The 16,229-nt window shown below is 53.6% G+C and overlaps 1 protein-coding gene across 1 annotated transcript; it reads right to left on the reverse strand.

Annotated features, from left to right (window-relative positions):
- Positions 1 to 638: 638 nt before the first annotated feature.
- EPX (eosinophil peroxidase) lies at positions 639 to 14,604 on the reverse strand. The gene is made up of 13 exons (XM_082603234.1): positions 14,520 to 14,604; positions 14,319 to 14,412; positions 13,946 to 14,121; positions 13,684 to 13,801; positions 13,466 to 13,595; positions 12,401 to 12,607; positions 7,629 to 7,947; positions 5,975 to 6,135; positions 5,365 to 5,620; positions 4,772 to 4,942; positions 2,397 to 2,634; positions 1,621 to 1,833; positions 639 to 1,064 (listed from the first exon to the last, which is right to left on the reverse strand). Exons 1-12 carry the CDS (start codon positions 14,593 to 14,595, stop codon positions 1,632 to 1,634), a joined length of 2,148 nt encoding a protein of 715 aa, XP_082459360.1. The 5' UTR covers positions 14,596 to 14,604; the 3' UTR covers positions 639 to 1,064; positions 1,621 to 1,631.
- Between the last annotated feature and the right edge of the window lie 1,625 nt (positions 14,605 to 16,229).

A 16,229-nucleotide genomic window follows, 5' to 3' on the forward strand; every position in this document is an offset into this window, starting at 1 on the left:
AAGACGGGCTTTTTGGTTTGAGGCCAGTTTTGGGGGGAAAAGCCCAAAGCTAGCTCTGTCCCCGACACAGCCTCCTCTCCGGCCTGTCTCACGGTCTCAGTGGCAGAGGACAGCAGTGCCACCTGCTCCACACCTGCTTTACACGTGGTGGCCCGAGAAAGAAGGCAGGAGAGAGAGATCGTACACTCCTGGCCCGGGAACCCAGCCTGCTCTTCCCAGGGGAGCCCCCGCTTCCTGCTGGGGGCTTGTCTCTGTAGTAAATGAAGGCTGAAGGCAGTGCCCAGTCCTTGCTGCTAGCTAGCTGTCACCTGTTATTGTGTTTTTTGTACATAAAACCTTTTTATACTGACTGACTGACGTTCTGTCGGCTGGTTTTCCGCTCAGGTCGCTTTCATGGCCAAGGTTTTCTCCTTAACGTCGGGGCCCCTAACGCTGGTGCCCTTCCCTGCCCTGTCCTACTCCACAGTGTTTCTTTCGATGCTCTAAACTCAGCCCCCAGGAGAGGCTTTAAGGTTAGTGCCAGCTGTGTCTTAGCAGCACTCCTCTTAAACATCTGGAGCAAAGCATGGGACTGAGGCCCAGCCCCCGCCCCCACCACCACCCCGAGCCCAATGCAGAAACCAACTTCTGCCCTCAGGGGTGCTTTATTGGTAGAAGCAGAGTGTGCTGTGCAGCCTGCAGGCTCCAGAGAAAGACCATGGGGTGGCTGGAGGCTGGGACTCTGTGGCCTCCCAGTCATAGGCAGGGGTCAGGGACAGGGTGGGAAATAGATGAAAGTGGCTGGAGATGAAGATGACTCTTCTTGCCTGGGCCTCAGGACCGCCTTGCTTAGCTCACGAGCGCTTGCACCTGGAGCTGACATGTGACCTGATACATAAGAGGCTCGCATGGCAGGGGGGTTCATTGCTGCTGGGGGCCCTGGCCGTCACTCCCAGCCAGAGAACCAGCTCTGAGCTATAGCCAGCAAAAGCATCAGCAGGAAGCAGTTGCTCCAGGGGAGGAGGTAGCCTTGTGGTCCTCCCCAGGTTCCCTTGTCTCCAAGGTCGGAGGCTTGGGATGGACTCCTGTGGAAGCAGCACAAGTGGGCAAGTGAGGAACTTGCTGGTTGTCCAGAGATTGAGCTGTTCTTAGGGTGTTGATGACCGAGCTGAGGCTAGTTGGATACTTCTTTTTTTTTTTTTTTTTTTTTTTTTTTTTTTTTTTTTTTGCTGTACGCGGGCCTCTCACTGTTGTGGCCTCTCCCGTTGCGGAGCACAGGCTCCGGACGCACAGGCTCAGCGGCCATGGCTCACGGGCCCAGCCGCTCCGCGGCATATGGGATCCTCCCAGACCGGGGCACGAACCCGTATCCCCTGCATCGGCAGGCGGACTCTCAACCACTGCGCCACCAGGGAGGCCCAGTTGGATACTTCTTAATTGCCCCCTCAAAGTCCTGGGCCCTGGGATTAACTATCAGCCCAGAGGCTAGCATACTGGGAAGCCACTGTGAAAGCGTGATCTGTTGCTAGAGACAAGTTCTGTTGTTTCTGCTTAGGGGCCTGAGAGGACTCAGCTGTCCTGTCCAGGGAAGGATGCGAGGGCCTGGCCCAGCCCAGGGATGTTGCAGGAGGTCCCCCTTACCTGCAGAAGCCTCATCTGCCTTTCCAGGCTGACAGGTTCAGGCGGGGGATGCAGGTGCAGGGCACAAAGTCCTGGGGGTAGACGTTGGCCCTGAAGATGTCCCTCGGAACGGTGGTGATACCAGTGTTGTCACACACAATTCGAGACAAGGAAATGTGCCTCAGGGCCGTGCGCTGTCTCTTGGTGAAAACACCCTGTTTCTCCCACCAGAACCTACCAAGACAGTGGAGAGATGTGGGTGAAGTTTGGCAGGGATGAACAGGAATGAGCACCTGCTGTGTGTGAGGTACTTTACATACACTATTTCATTCAATTCTCCAAAATCCCTGCAAAATAGGTATGATTCCCATTTTATAAAGGAAGAAACAAGTTCAGCAGTCTAGTAAATTGCCCAGTATTAATTGCACACTAATTTAAGTAGCCAGGACTGGATTTGAACCCAGGTAAATGCCAAATCCAAATAAGTCAAGTCTTAAACCACAAGCTTATTGGAGGGAAACCAGATTTAGCCTTTGTGCCCATGTTTTCTGGGATCCTTAAGCCTGGAACAGTGAGGCTGAGAAGTCTCTCTCCTGAGCTAAAGGTGCCTCCAACTCAGGCAAGTGCTCTCTCTGCCTCTTACCAAGCTCTCCAGGGAGGAGCTCCTGGTCTCAGATCCTGTGTACTTGGAAGAGATGAAGCTAAAAAGAGTACTTTCTCTCATTGCTGAGCCTGGAAATTCTAATGCTTTTCTGCCCTGCCTCTGGGGCTGGTCCCTTTAGGGTAGGGGCACTTACCTGTCTCCATTCCGGGCTCTTCTGAACTGGTTCTCAAAAAGACAAGCCAGAAGAGGCCCCACTCGGGCCCCTGGCAAAAGAGGCTCTGCGATGGCCCCAATCCAGATGTCAATGTTGGCAGGTGTTCCGTAGAGATTCAGGAACTTCCTCGCCAAACCCTGGTTTTTCAGAACCTGGCTAAGCTGTGCCAGATTCCGGGGCTGGGAGAGCCTGCAGAAGCGCCTCCAAGCATTGTACCCTGTAGGGAAAGGGGACAGGAGCGGTTTAGTCTTACTCCTGCGGATTCCCATTAGCTTCTGCTCGCTGCGATTTCTCCTGAGGGAGCTCTGTGGTCAGGCAATACTGGGCAGAACAAAATCCCTGCTGGCAGAAGCGGCCTTGAACCTTCCAAAGACCACACCACTGCCCTCTTAACTTTCAGTGCGAGCAGACAACCATGCTTTGTGCACACACTGAGGAGTGCGTCCTAATGTAAGAAGCTGTCGTAACCCAACGCTCACAATCACAGTGATATTATCGTGGCATTAATCAGGCACAAGTAAGACATTACCTAGAACAGAAAAGACTCAGATTTGTAGAATGCCCGAATGAATAAATGAGCGAATGAACCAAGAAATGAAGAACATGGATAAAATTAATCTACTCAGAAGAGGACCACATGCTATATGATTCCATTTATATGAAAGGTCCAGAATAGGCAAATATGTAGAGATAGAAGATTAGTAATTGTCGGGCTGGAGTGGGGATGGGGAGTGACTATCATTACTAGGTTTCTTTTGTGAGTAATGAAAATGTTCTGATATTAGATATGATGCACAACTCTAAATATACTAAAATCATTGAATTATATACTTTACATTGGTAAATTTTGTGATATGTTAATTATATCTCTATAATTTAAAATTAAAAATTTTAACTAAAATTAAAAAAATTTTTTCACCTACTCAGAAACTAACAAAGACCATACTGATTTCTCAGCCATCAGGATCCCACACCAGGACAAGTCACATGATATGATGGGGACCATTAAGATAGGAGGAAGATAGCTTTGCCAGGACTCAAAGAAACACCAGCCCAACGTTGTCCATTGAACTACAACTCCCAAACACCATCCCCCAAGCTGAACAAAGGAAAACCATATAATGTTTCACCATTACTGAGCACTGCTGTGTGGATATCTCTCAGGATCCTCACGTTTTTGTGAGGTACTTTGTAATCCCAATGTTATCAATGGATATTCGCTGAGCTTGAGCAACTGTGACTTTTCCAAGGTCACCCCACCATTAAGTGGAGTTCAGACCAGGCCTTCCAATTCCAAATTTGGGAAGCGATTGGAGGAGACTGCAAGAGCTGGGATCAGGACACTATTTCTGGGACAGTTAGAGGGTACAGAAACTCACTGTGTGGCAGCTTGGGCAGCTAGCGATATCAGATCTCCAGCAGGGGGCACCCATCACACTAGCTGTCAGGACCACCCAAGCGTAGGGAAGGAAAGAAACTCAGGTTCTTGAGTGCCTGCTGTGTGCCAGCCAGGGGCTGTGTTAGGTGCAGTAGAAATTGCCCACCCTTTATTATTCATGGCCAAAAATGAGCAGAGGCAGATGGGGCTTCGGGTTGTGTTTAGACAGGGACGTAGGAGATGGGGAGAGGGAGAGATGAGTGAGGCTGTGGCCAAAGCCTTCCCCTAACACCGTGGATTGAACAGGGGGGCGAAAGGAGAAATTTTGAAACTACTTCCTAGTTATGTGGGCTTGGGCCAATTACTAGCTGTCTCTGAGTTTATTTTCTCATTTATAAAAATGTCTGTCACAGCTGCTTTTCAAGGTCATTGGGAGGACTAAAAGAGTTAATATCCATTAAAGATCCTAGCAAAGTGCCTACGTTTTCTTATTTCCTGAGATGAAGTCTTTCTGTGGCCTCGCCAACAACCAAGGCAGTCTGTCTTTTACTCCGCCTGTTCCCTGCCTCTCAGGCTCTTTGCCCAATTAGAGCCAAGAGCCAGTTTCTATATCCCTGGAACTGCCTCCCTGGATCTTGCCAGGGTGATGGGGCATGGAGCAGCTCTTCCCTGCCTTTTAAAGCCATTGTTTTTCTCTATTTGGAAAGTCCTGATCTCCTTTGTTCAGCTCCTGTGTCCAAGTCCTGGTCCTGTTGTGACCCTAAAGCTAGAGACCCTATGGAGGATGGAGAAGATGTGGCAGAACAGCAACAAGGAGGTCTCAGGGATGCTTTGTTGCATCAGCCTCAGCGCATCCTGTAGACAGTCCCAGTCAGAAAGGAGGCGCCAAGGGTCTTCTCTGAACCCTCCCCCCAACCAGCCATCACCAGCAACCCTGCTCTGGGGAAGCCTGGGAAGGGGTGGGCAGCCCCCTCACCTGGGAGGCCATGGTCCCGGCTGCGCTGCATGTTGAGAGCTGCCAGGTCCAGCCCGATCCTTTTCACCTGCTGAAACAGCCGGTCTCGGAGCTCATCCACCATCATGGAATCTTGACGGTTCAGCTTGGCAGGGGTGGCCATGAGGCCTCGGAGGATGGGGTCGATGCCACCTGGTGGCGGGGAACATGAGCAACACAGATTGGACCAGCCTTTTGGAAGCCCCTAGGGTCATCACATGATGCCAAGCTAGCTCAGAGCTGGACAAGCCAGTCGCTTACATTCTATAATGTTTGTATCCGGAAACGGTGGCCTGGGTGGACATGAAGGGAGCTGGAGCCGGCAAGAAAAGCAATCACCCCCACTTCTCCGAGAAGGAGTGGAAGGCAAGCTCCTTTCAGGGCCACAACCACCAGTCTCCTCCCCTTTTAGAAATCCTCTCATCCTGGAGGGGATGGGAGGCCCGTGACTGAAGGTCTTGGTGGCACCTGCCTTGTTTTCACTCGCTTGGGGAGATGATTAGCAGTAGCCTGGCCTCCGGCACTAAGCTGGGCCCCACCCCCTCGCCCTGTCTGCCTCTGGAAAACCTGGTCACCTTCGTGCACGATTCGCCAGCTGGCAAAGAAGGCGGAGCTGAGTGGGACCCGCGAGTAGGGTGCTGAGGCCCGGTACTGGCTGTCCAGGCGGAACATGAAGGGCTGGATCGTGGTGTGGCCGAAGCGGAAGGCCAGCGTGAAGACGTTGGCCACACGGGGGTCTATATTGGACCAGTACCCCTGGTAGGGCCCCAGGGTTTTCCTGGCCCTGGCCTCTCCCAGAACCAAGGGCAGAAAGTCCCGGTAGGTGATGATCTGGAAGAAAAGATGGAGGAGGAACGTTACCTTAGTGGCCACCCACCCCACTCCCCTGCCTTTGGACAGACCTTTTGCTTTTCGAAGTGCTGCTCAGACATACTGATTCTTTATTGGCAGTATGTCAAATGTGGCGATGTTAATCTCCCATTGTCTGATGGAGATACTGAGGCCCGGAGAGGCTGGGTGACATGAATGGGGTCACAGAGAGAGTTAGCGGCAGTGTTGGGGATACAGGTCAGATCTCAAGACACTTCCAATCACCCAGACCTAGCTGACTTGGGGCACATCCCCCAGGATGGCTTCTCACGCCAGATTGCCTTCTAAGGGATGCTGGGACCCAGGGCCCCCTACCTGGACCATGGCCCCCACGATCTTCCGAGCCTCCTGGTACAGCTTGTATCCGGTCCACTGAGGATTCAGGTGTCTCAGCTCAGTTGCCAGCCGGTTGTGCTCTCGCACAAAGAGGGTGTGCATGGCTGCCAGTTTCGGGGTTTCGGTTGACCGGCTGTCACCTTGAAAACCCCAAGTTCAGAGTCACCATAGTCCTTCCCAGAGCAATGTCTTTCTGCTAAGGCAGACAGAGCTCTGGGGACTAGAAAGAGGTGGTGGGATTCTATGACCTGGGCCCAATTCCTGGCCCTCACTGGGCCTCCATCTCCTCAGCTGTGCTGTGAGGCTCCACTGACAAACACAATGGGCCAGGAGTGGGAGGACAATGGCGCCTCGGGTCCCCAAGTTACTGGAATGAGTTCGCGTGAGGTGACACAGGGCAGCTGCTGGTCTTGGACGGGAACCCTTTTGCCTAATGATTCTGCTCTGCAGGATTACCAGATCCACAGCTGGTGGAGGGTCCTGGGTGACCCTAGGAACCTGTCCTGTGGGTTGCATCCTTCTGCACGTTCTCTTCCGGGGGCTGGACTTCTCCCCAGCTTTGGGCTTGGTGTCATGCTGCTCTCCCCAGGGAGCCCCATGGAAGGAGAAAGAAGGAAGTTTGGGCAGAGCCTGTTCCTGTAGCCAGACCTTCTCCTAGAGGCCGGGAAGGAAGGTACGCTCCTGAAGGTGGCCTTACACACAGTCATCTGCTGGCTCTGAACGAAGCCCTTGTGTGTGGTCTTATTCAATCTACTCTTAAGTAAACCTCTGGTGAAGGCGCATGCTGCTCTTGCCAGGAGCCAAGAAACATACAATCCTTAGAAAAGGGGCTGCAGCTGACGCCCTGCAAAGGAGGTGGTGGAGCAGCGTGGAAAGAGCCCAGACCTGGCCACTACACTGACTTAAGTCCTCACTGCGGACTCTGCCATCTGACACTCTGCTCTGGAGCGCATTAGTTCTCTTCCCTGAGTGTCTCATCTGCAAAACGAGGGTGCTAATAACGCCCTCCTTTCAGGGCTGCTGTAAGGATTAGACAGGGCACATTTAAACATATTAAATAACCAGAAGCAATGCCCATCATTATGATAACCAGCATGGGGGGCAGGGGCAAAGACCCCCAGGAGAGTTCAGATTATGCATTCAGAAGAAGGTACCAGGTGACCGTCTCTAGCAAGAGCGGGGGGGGGGGGGGGAACTGAAGATTCTAAGGGAATTTAGCCCAGAGAAGAAAAAAAAGTTAGGCGGAAGTGAAAGCGACTTTCAGGTTATTAAAGAGGCTATTGCTGTGTGAAAGAGCTTTTTCTCCGAGGTTCTAGAAGCATGATGAAGAGCAACAGATGGGCAGTGGATCAAAATGGGGGGGAGGGGCTTTCTGCAGTCAGCGCCGCACCAGATGAACAGCAGAGGGGGTGAGAGCCCCTAATCACCAAAGAGAGTCAAGTGGTGATCTCCAGCCACACACCGGGTTCACAAAGGGACTCCTGCCACCTTACTGATTCTGGGATGACGATGCACAGATCTGTGCGCCTAATATTGAGGTCTGAAGCCGTGCACCCCCATCGAGTCCCACGGGGCTTTCCCAACCCGGAACCCAGGGACTGGCTGTTTCCTCCTTCCGTCCTCCCAGTCTGACCTGCCAGGAAGCAGGGGATGTTCGCGGTGCGGTTGGTGAGCAGGCAGGGGTCTTCGTGCAGGTTGTCAAAGGGCAGCAGGGCCCGGCCGTTGTCACGGAAGCGGGTGTTGACGGCCAGCAGCCCCAGCTGGTTGGTCAGGTTGCGCAGCTTCATGGCCAAGGGGTCCTCGCTGCCGTACACCACGCTGGCGTCCACGAAGGAGGTGAGCGCGTTGATCTGGTTGCGGACTTTGTTCTTGTTTTGGGGGCACGAGGGTGCCGAGCGGAAGAAAGGGATGCAGTCACACTGGTTCGTGATGCGGGGGTCATTGGGCGGAATCTGAGGTGGAGGAGGAGCCAGTGACGCTGGGGCCCCTGCCGAGCAAGCTCACTCCTCCTGGTCATCCCCCACCTGCTTCAAAACCTTGCTCTTAAAACTCCCTTTTTCCAGGAAGCCCTCCTTGACTCATCCAGACTCACGCTGCCCACCAGGTCATCTGAGCATCCTTAGCACGTTGTGTCATAGAGGCATGAAAGGTTGGAAATGGACGAGGCCTTAGATCCTCATTTACAGGTGGGGAAACGGAGGCTCAGAGAGGGGAAGTGACGACTCGTTAGCGGGAGAGGAGGGATTAGAACCTGGTTCTCCTGACATGAGGCTTGTGCTCCTTTCATTCCATTCAATTCAACAGACATCTCCTAAGCCCCTTTCTGTGCCGGGTGCCTCGGAGACTGTGGAGGTCGAGGAAACCCAGGACAGCTTGCAGGAAGCTGGCAATTCAGTGAAAACAGACCTGCACATAGAGTAATGTAACTCTAAATGGAGGCGGCATTTGCTATGCTTGGTTTAAAAGAGCTAAGGAGACCTTCAAGACGGCGGAGGAGTAAGACGTGGAGATCGCCCTCCTCCCCACAGATACACCAGAAATACAGCTACACGTGGAACAGCTCCTACAGAACACCTGCTGAACGCTGGCAGAAGACCCCAGACCTCCCAAAAGGCAAGAAACTCCCCACGTACCTGGGTAGGGCAAAAGGAAAAATCAAAAACAGAGACAAAAGAACAGGGACGGGACCTGCACCAGTGGGAAAGAGCCGTGAAGGAGGAAAGGTTTCCACACACTAGAAGCCCCTTCGCGGGCGGAGACTGCGCGTGGCGGAGGGGGAAAGCTTCGGAGCCGCGGAGGAGACCGCAGTCACAGGGGTACGGAGGGCAAAGCGGAGAGATTCCCGCACAGAGGACCGGTGCCGACCGCCACCCACCAGCCCGAGAGGCTTGTTCTCCTCACCCGCCGGGGCGGGCGGGGCTGGGAGCTGAGGCTCGGGCTTCAGTCAGAGCGCGCTGGCGGCGTGAACACAGCCTGAAGGGGGTTAGTGCGCCACGGCTGGCCGGGAGGGAGTCCGGGGAAAAGTCTGGAGCTGCCGAAGAGGCAGGAGACTTTTCCTTCCCTCTTTGTTTCCTGGTGCGTGAGGAGCGGGGATTCAGAGCGCCGCTGAAAGGAGGAGCTCCAGAGACGGCCGCGAGGCGCGGCTCAAAGCGCGGACCCCAGAGACGGGCGTGGGACGCTGGGGCTGCTGCCGCCGCCACCAAGAAGCCCGTGTGCGAGCGCAGGTCACTCTCCACACCTCCCCTCCCGGGAGCCTGTGCTGCCCGCCACCGCCACGGTCCCGGGCTCCACAGACAACATCCCCGGGAGAACGCACGGGCGCGCCTCGTGCTGACGCAACGTCACGACGCACGCTCGCCCCGCCTCCGTGCCCCTCCCTCCCCCGCGGCCTGAGGGAGCCAGAGCCCCCGAATCAGCGGCTCCTTTAACCCCGTCCTGTCTGAGCGAAGAACAGACGTCCTCCGGCGACCTACACGCAGAGGCGGGGCCGAATCCAAAGCTGAGCCCCGGGAGCTGTGCGAACAGAGAAGAGAAAGGGGAATCTCTCCCAGCAGCCTCAGGAGCAGCGGATTAAAGCTCCGCAATCAACTTGATGTACCCTGCGTCTGTGGAATACCTGAAGAGACAACAAATCATCCCAAATTGAGGAGGTGGACTTTGAGAGCAAGATTTATGATTGTTTTCCCCTTTCCCTCTTTTTGTGAGTGTGTACGTGTATGCTTCTGTGTGAGATTTTGTCTGTATACCTTTGCTTTCACCATTTGTCCTAGGGTTCTATCCGCCCGTTTTTGGGGGGTTTTGTTTTTCTTACTTAAAAAATTTTTTCTTAATAATTCTTTATTTTAATAACTTTATTTTATTTGACCTTACTTTATTTTCTTTTATCCTCTTTCTTTCTTTCTTTCTTTCTTTCTACTTTTTCTCCCTTTTATTCTGAGCCGTGTGGATGAAAGGCTCTTGGTGCTGCAGCCAGGAGTCAGTGCTGTGCCTCTGAGGTGGGAGAGCCGACTTCAGGACACGGGTCCAAAAGAGACCTCCGAGCTCCACGTAATATCCAACGGCGAAAATCTCCCAGAGATCTCCATCTCAACACCAACACCCAGCTTATCTCAATGACCAGCAAGCTACAGTGCTGGACTCCCTATGCCAAACAACTAGCAAGACAGGAACACAACCCCACCCATTAGCAGAGAGGCTGCCTAAAATCATAATAAGTCCAAGACACCCCAAAACACACCACCAGACGTGGACCTGCCCACCAGAAAGACAAGATCCAGCCTCATCCACCAGAACACAGGCACCCTCCACCAGGAAGCCTACACAACCCACTGAACCAACTTTAGCCACTGGGGACAGACACCAAAAACAACGGGAACTACGAACCTGCAGCCTGCGAAAAGGAGACCCCAAACACTGTAAATGAAGCAAAACGAGAGGACAGAGAAACACACAGCAGATGAGGGAGCAAGGCAAAAACCCACCAGACCAAACAATGAAGGGAAATAGGCAGTCTACCTGAAAAAGAATTCAGAATAATGATAGTAAAGATGATGCAAAATCTTGGAAATAGAATGGAGCAAATACAAGAAACGTTTAACAAGGACCTAGAAGAACTAAAGAGCAAACAGTGATGAACAACACAATAAATGAAACTAAAAATTCTCCAGAAGGGATCAATAGCAGAATAACTGAAGCAGAAGAATGGATAAGTGACCTAGAAGATAAAATAGTGGAAATAAGTACCACATAGCAGAATAAAGAAAAAAGAATGAAAAGAATTGAGGACAATCTCAGAGAGCTCTGGGACAACATTAAACGCACCAACATTCGAATTATAGGGGTCCCAGAAGAAGAAGAGGAAAAAAAAGGGACTGAGAAAGTATTTGAAGATATTACAGTTGAAAACTTCCCTAATATGGGTAAGGAAATAGTCAAAATGGCCATCATCAAAAAATCTACAAACAATAAATGCTGGAGAGGGTGTGGAGAAAAGGGAACCCTCTTGCACTGTTGGTGGGAATGTAAATTGATACAGCCACTATGGAGAACAGTATGGAGTTTCCTTAAAAAACTAAAAACAGAACCATATAACCCAACAATCCCACTACGGGGCATATACCCTGAGAAAACCATAATTGAAAAGGAGTCATGTACCACAATGTTCATTGCAGCTCTATTTACAATAGCCGGGACAGGGAAGCAACCTAACTGTCCATCGACAGATGAATGGATAAAGATGTGACACATATATACAATGGAATATTACTCAGCCATGAAAAGAAACAAAACTGAGTTATTTGTAGTGAGGTGGATGGACCTAGAGTCTGTCATACAGAGTGAAGTAAGTCAGAAAGAGAAAAACAAATACCGTATGCTAACACATATATATGGAATCTTAAAAAAAAAAAAAAAGGTTCTGAGGAACCTAGCGGCAGGGCAGGAATAAAGAAGCAGATGTAGAGAATGAACTTGAGGACACAGGGAGGGGGAAGGGTAAGCTGGGATGAAGTGAGAGAGTGGCATGGACATATATACACTACCAAAGGTAAAACAGACAGCTAGTGGGAAGCAGCCGCGTAGCACAGGGAGATCAGCTCGGTGCTTTGTGACCACCTAGAGGGGTGGGATAGGGAGGGTGGGAGGGAGATGCAAGAGGGAGGAGATATGGGGATATATGTATATGTATAGCTGATTCACTTTGTTATACAGCAGAAACTAACACACCATTGTAAAGCAATTATACGCCAATAAAGATGTTAAAAATTAAATAAATAAATAAAAGTCAAGAGCTAAAGGTATAATAGGAAGATAGGGGACAGTCCCCCAGAGGAATTTGAGGAAGGAGCCAGCCAGAGGCCCTCACATGTCATGTCACAAGAACATTGCCCTACCCGGTAGGGGCGAGTGAATGTGTGTGTGTGTGTGTGCACAGAGGGTCCCCTCTGTCCCCAGCAGAGGCTGTGCTCCCTGGAGCCCATCTTTTCTTCCCTAGTGTCCCTCACCATCCTTGCCTCTCAGCTGAAGGAGAGCACCGTGCTCACAACCCGATCCCAGGAAATGGTGAGAACTGCAGGGCCCTCAGACCACCCCAGGAGGGAGAGAAGGGCAAGAGCTAAGAGACCCTAAAGGCTTCCCCTGTTGGAAAGGGACCCAGGGGTCAAGGCTAGTCTCAACTTCTTCCCCTTCCGTGAGGCCAGCACCGGGACCTCCTGGCAGGTTGCCCGCCCCCCCCCAAACACACACAGAACCAGGCGTCTGTGCCAGACTGTGCATCTTGTCTCTGTCTGATACTCCAGCGTCACAAGCAGCTCCTTAAGGCAGGTGTACTAGGTGCCAGATGCCCAGCCCCAGCTCTCGGCCAGAGGTGGAGGCCACATCAGGAGCCTGGGAGTCGGGGGTAAGTACCTTGATGGGGAAGCAGGGCGGCAGCTGGGCACAGGTCCTCTCACAGTCGACGCCCTCAGTGAAGGCCACTCTGGCTGGGGACTCAGGGACGAAGTTCAGGTCGTGGTCAATGAACTGGCCCCATTGCATGAACATGAGGGACCGGCCCCGGTCGGTGGTTAGCCTCTTGCTGGGGAAGCGCACGATCTGGTTGGAGACAGCTCGGACCTGGTGGGGAGACAGATCAGTGTAGGGTGCTGACTCTGCAGGGTGTCAGAGCCAACCCAGGACTCAGGGGGTGGCAGGTTGTCCCTGCTGGAGTTAACACAGTCCCTCCTCCTCCCCTGCCCTCCCCTCCCCTCTCCTGCTTTGTCCCACTTCCTATGTGGCTGTCATTCCTACAAGGATGCTCTCCAGCCCAGCTCCTGAGGACTCCAGGAGTAATTCCAGGAAGGGGACGGGCCAGGTTGGCTGGCTCAGACCCCACCAGCTTCTCCAGAGGGATAAATAGATGAAACTGATAGATCAATTTATAGACTAATGGATAATTAGATGGTAGAACTGATTGATAGATGCAAGGATTGGTTGCTAGGTGACGGATAATAAATAGAGAATTGGATAGATGGAAAGATCAACAGAAGAAAAATTGATAAATGGATGTTGATAGATGGGTAGATGACAGATTGTTATTTTGGCATATGAATAGAAGACTGATAAATTGTTAAATGTGAAATAGTTGAGGTCAATAGATAGAACTACATTAAGATGTATTGCTTCTTATATTTAGCAAGGTACTTTGACATTAATTCTTTTGGAAAAAACAATATTGTAATGGCTAGCATTAATATATCGCATCCTACGTGGATGTTTCTATCAGACTTTATTTAATAGTCACAACAGCAATAGTAAGTGGGTTTTACTGCCATTTTACAGCTGAGGAAACTGATTCAGCTGGAGTCCTTGCCCAGAGTCATCAGCCAGCCTGTGGGACAGCCAGGTTCGAGCCCTGTCCGACTCCGGGCTGTGCTTTTACTCCCCACGTTTAGAAGAGATGGAACGTCCTCCAGCCCCTCAGCCCTGACTCACAAGGGGGAGGAGGAAGCCATTGTGCCTCTTGCCGGGGGTCCAGCCGAAGGGGAGGGACAGCCTGTCCTCATACTCGGCTGGCAGCCAGCGCGCCAGGGCCCGGTTGGAGGCCCCCAGCCATGGTCTCCTCCTGCAGTGGTGGGTGGGCTGGGGTCAGCAGGGTTGGGGAGGAGAGGAGGGAACCGCCCCCTCAGGTCACGTGCCGCCCCAGCACCCACCTGTTGTTGCATCTCCCAGTGATGGTTCGGTACTTGTCACTGCACTTCTCGGCTTCATCCTGGGGTGCACAGCCACTGGCCTGGGACAGCAGCCGCATTTGGGATTCCGTTAGCACATCTGGGGGTGGGACAGTGGGCAGGGTTCTAGCTTCTTCTAGAGCTGGTCTGTCCCGTACCTCCCATCCCTTTCCCCTCTCCCCTCCCAACACCCCAAGGCGTGCACCCTGCAAGCCCCTCCTGGCTTCCTTCCACTCCACAGTACCAGTGACATTGAAGGATCTGGACCCCTGGAGTTGTAACTTCTCTTCCAGCAGTCCCAAGGCCACATGCATATAATCGGCAGCCTGAACGACAGTCCTGGTGGCCACTGCCGGTCGTTTGAAGTAGGACAGGAGGTCCATGGGGCTGGCCAAGCCACTGTGAAGGCGCTGCTTGATGCTGCCCAGAAGAGGAGAGGACAGTCAGCACAGTGTAAACAGAAGGATGGATAGAAGGGAGGCTCTCTACCGACATGGCACTGCCCCAAGGTGCCCAGGGGCAGGTGATGGGTGAGATGACCTTGGCTGGAGTCCATCCATCCCCCATCATCAACCCTTCCAGGCCCATGCAGTCCCCAGACCCAGGCCCAGGCCCACCTCCTCTCAGTCTGATTGTAGGCAGCATCCACTAGCAACTTGGCCTCTTTTATGCAGCTCTGGAGGACCGAGGTCTCCACTACCCCAGGGGAGGCTGTTCAGAGGGAAGGAGGCTTAGGGTCCAGGGCAGCCACAGGTCCCTCAGACCCAAGTGCTTCCCCCTCCATTGCCCTCCTCCTTGGCTGTCCAAGGGGCTATTACCTGGGGTGGTGCCCTCAGAGAGTTGGGCCAGGAGGAGGGTGGCTAGGATCCCAACCAGGGCCAGGAGCAACTTCATCTCTGCAGTGAGACCCCAGCCACAGGGGGGTAAGCGATGACACGGGTGGGTGTCCCCTAATGCCTTCTCACCCAGAGAGGATGCTGAGCTGACCTCTCACCTCCTCCTGCTCTTCTGTGGACGTAGCTGGGAAGGGACTTTTACAGCCTGTCCTGGGGGAGGGAGGGGAACTCTGGGCCTCAGAAGCCCAGCCTCTTGAGGCGGAGCTCTGGGACTTCCCTCTCGTTTTGGGGGGCGTTGTGACACCGAAGCACCCCACTTTACCCTCACCAACATGGAGACGTTCTTTCATCTGCTCGCTCCATCCCCATCCTCTTTGCTGTCGAGGTCACTGATATATTTCTCCCAGGGCCCAGAGCAGTGCCTAGAACACAGATGTTGCTCAGTGACTAGTTGCTGGGTGTGCCTCAGAAGAGCGCTGCGCCTGCTCCTGCCCCTAACTATTTGTACGGTCTTGGGCAAGTCACTTCCCCTCTCTGAGCCTCGGTTTCCACATTCCTAAAATGGGACTTGGGCTAAATCATAGGAAAGGCCCCTCTCCTCCTCCAACAGGGCAGAAGCCGGGTCTGCCTTACTGTCGTATCTCCCCAGCCCCCAGCACAAGGCCTGGTATTCAGTAGGTGCTCAGTAAGTTGATCAAGGGGATGAATGATGTGGGTTCAATGGTTCGGTCCCCCCCCCCTTGCTCCAGCTCTCTCCAAGACGCAGGGGAAGGTGAGGTGACAGTGGAAGCAGGGCCTAGCAGTGAAAATTAAGGCGCTGCCTCCTGGGCCATCTGGGGGACACAGTGCGATGTCACCGGGAAGCACCCCACGGCGTGAGGGCAGCGGGCTTCCGGGCGAGCCGAGGACCTGCCTCGGGCTTAGCGCTCCTCTGCGTGCTTCCTCAGTGCGTGTCAGTAGCAGGTTTGCACCACGTGCTGGGTGTAAATTCTGACTTTCTATGGGCTTGGTCAGCAGTGGCTTCCTTAGGGGAGGCGGTGGGCTCCGACCCACCTGGGTTTGGACCCCACCCTGCCACGGCCTGCACCACCGTGGCTGGGCCTCCATTTCTGCATCTGAAGGGTAGGACGCCCCCAGTCGGCGCTCCCCCCAGGGCCCAGGCCTGCACCCCGACTTGGCCTTTCCTCCTGGTTTCCGCCACTGGAGGAGCCAAGCGCATCCTTTGCTCCGACCCCATCCTGGTCTGCCCGGAGAGCGCTCACCCCCGCCTCCGCGCTCAGCCCCACAGTCACCCCCGCTGCACCCTGCAGCCTGCCTGTGCTCGCCCCTTTTTCAGGTGGACGTGTCCATCCCTTCCTCGGAGCAGTCCCGGTGCCTGCTGGGTGTCCCCGCCTCCTGCCCTCCGAGCCCCGCCCCGCCTAACGCAGCCGCCACGCCCTCCGCAGCCTCTTCCCACAGCAGCAGCATCGGCCCGCCGCCGGTTGCTCTCGAAACAGCCCCTTCAGCAACCCCTTTCACAAGCCCCAGTTGAGGGCCTGGGCCTGCTGATCTTATCTCCTTGTCTTCAGCGGGGGCCCCTCTCCTGCACAGGGTCAGGATGGACCGTCACTGTGCAGTTACAGCAAGCCCACCGAGTTCCTTGCTGCTGACGTCCCGTGTGACCGGGGTAGACCGCAGCGCTCCCTGGACCTC

The sequence above is a fragment of the Mesoplodon mirus genome (assembly GCF_964341445.2).
Source record: "Mesoplodon mirus genome assembly, chromosome: 18".
Classification (NCBI taxonomy): Eukaryota; Metazoa; Chordata; class Mammalia; order Artiodactyla; family Ziphiidae; genus Mesoplodon; species Mesoplodon mirus.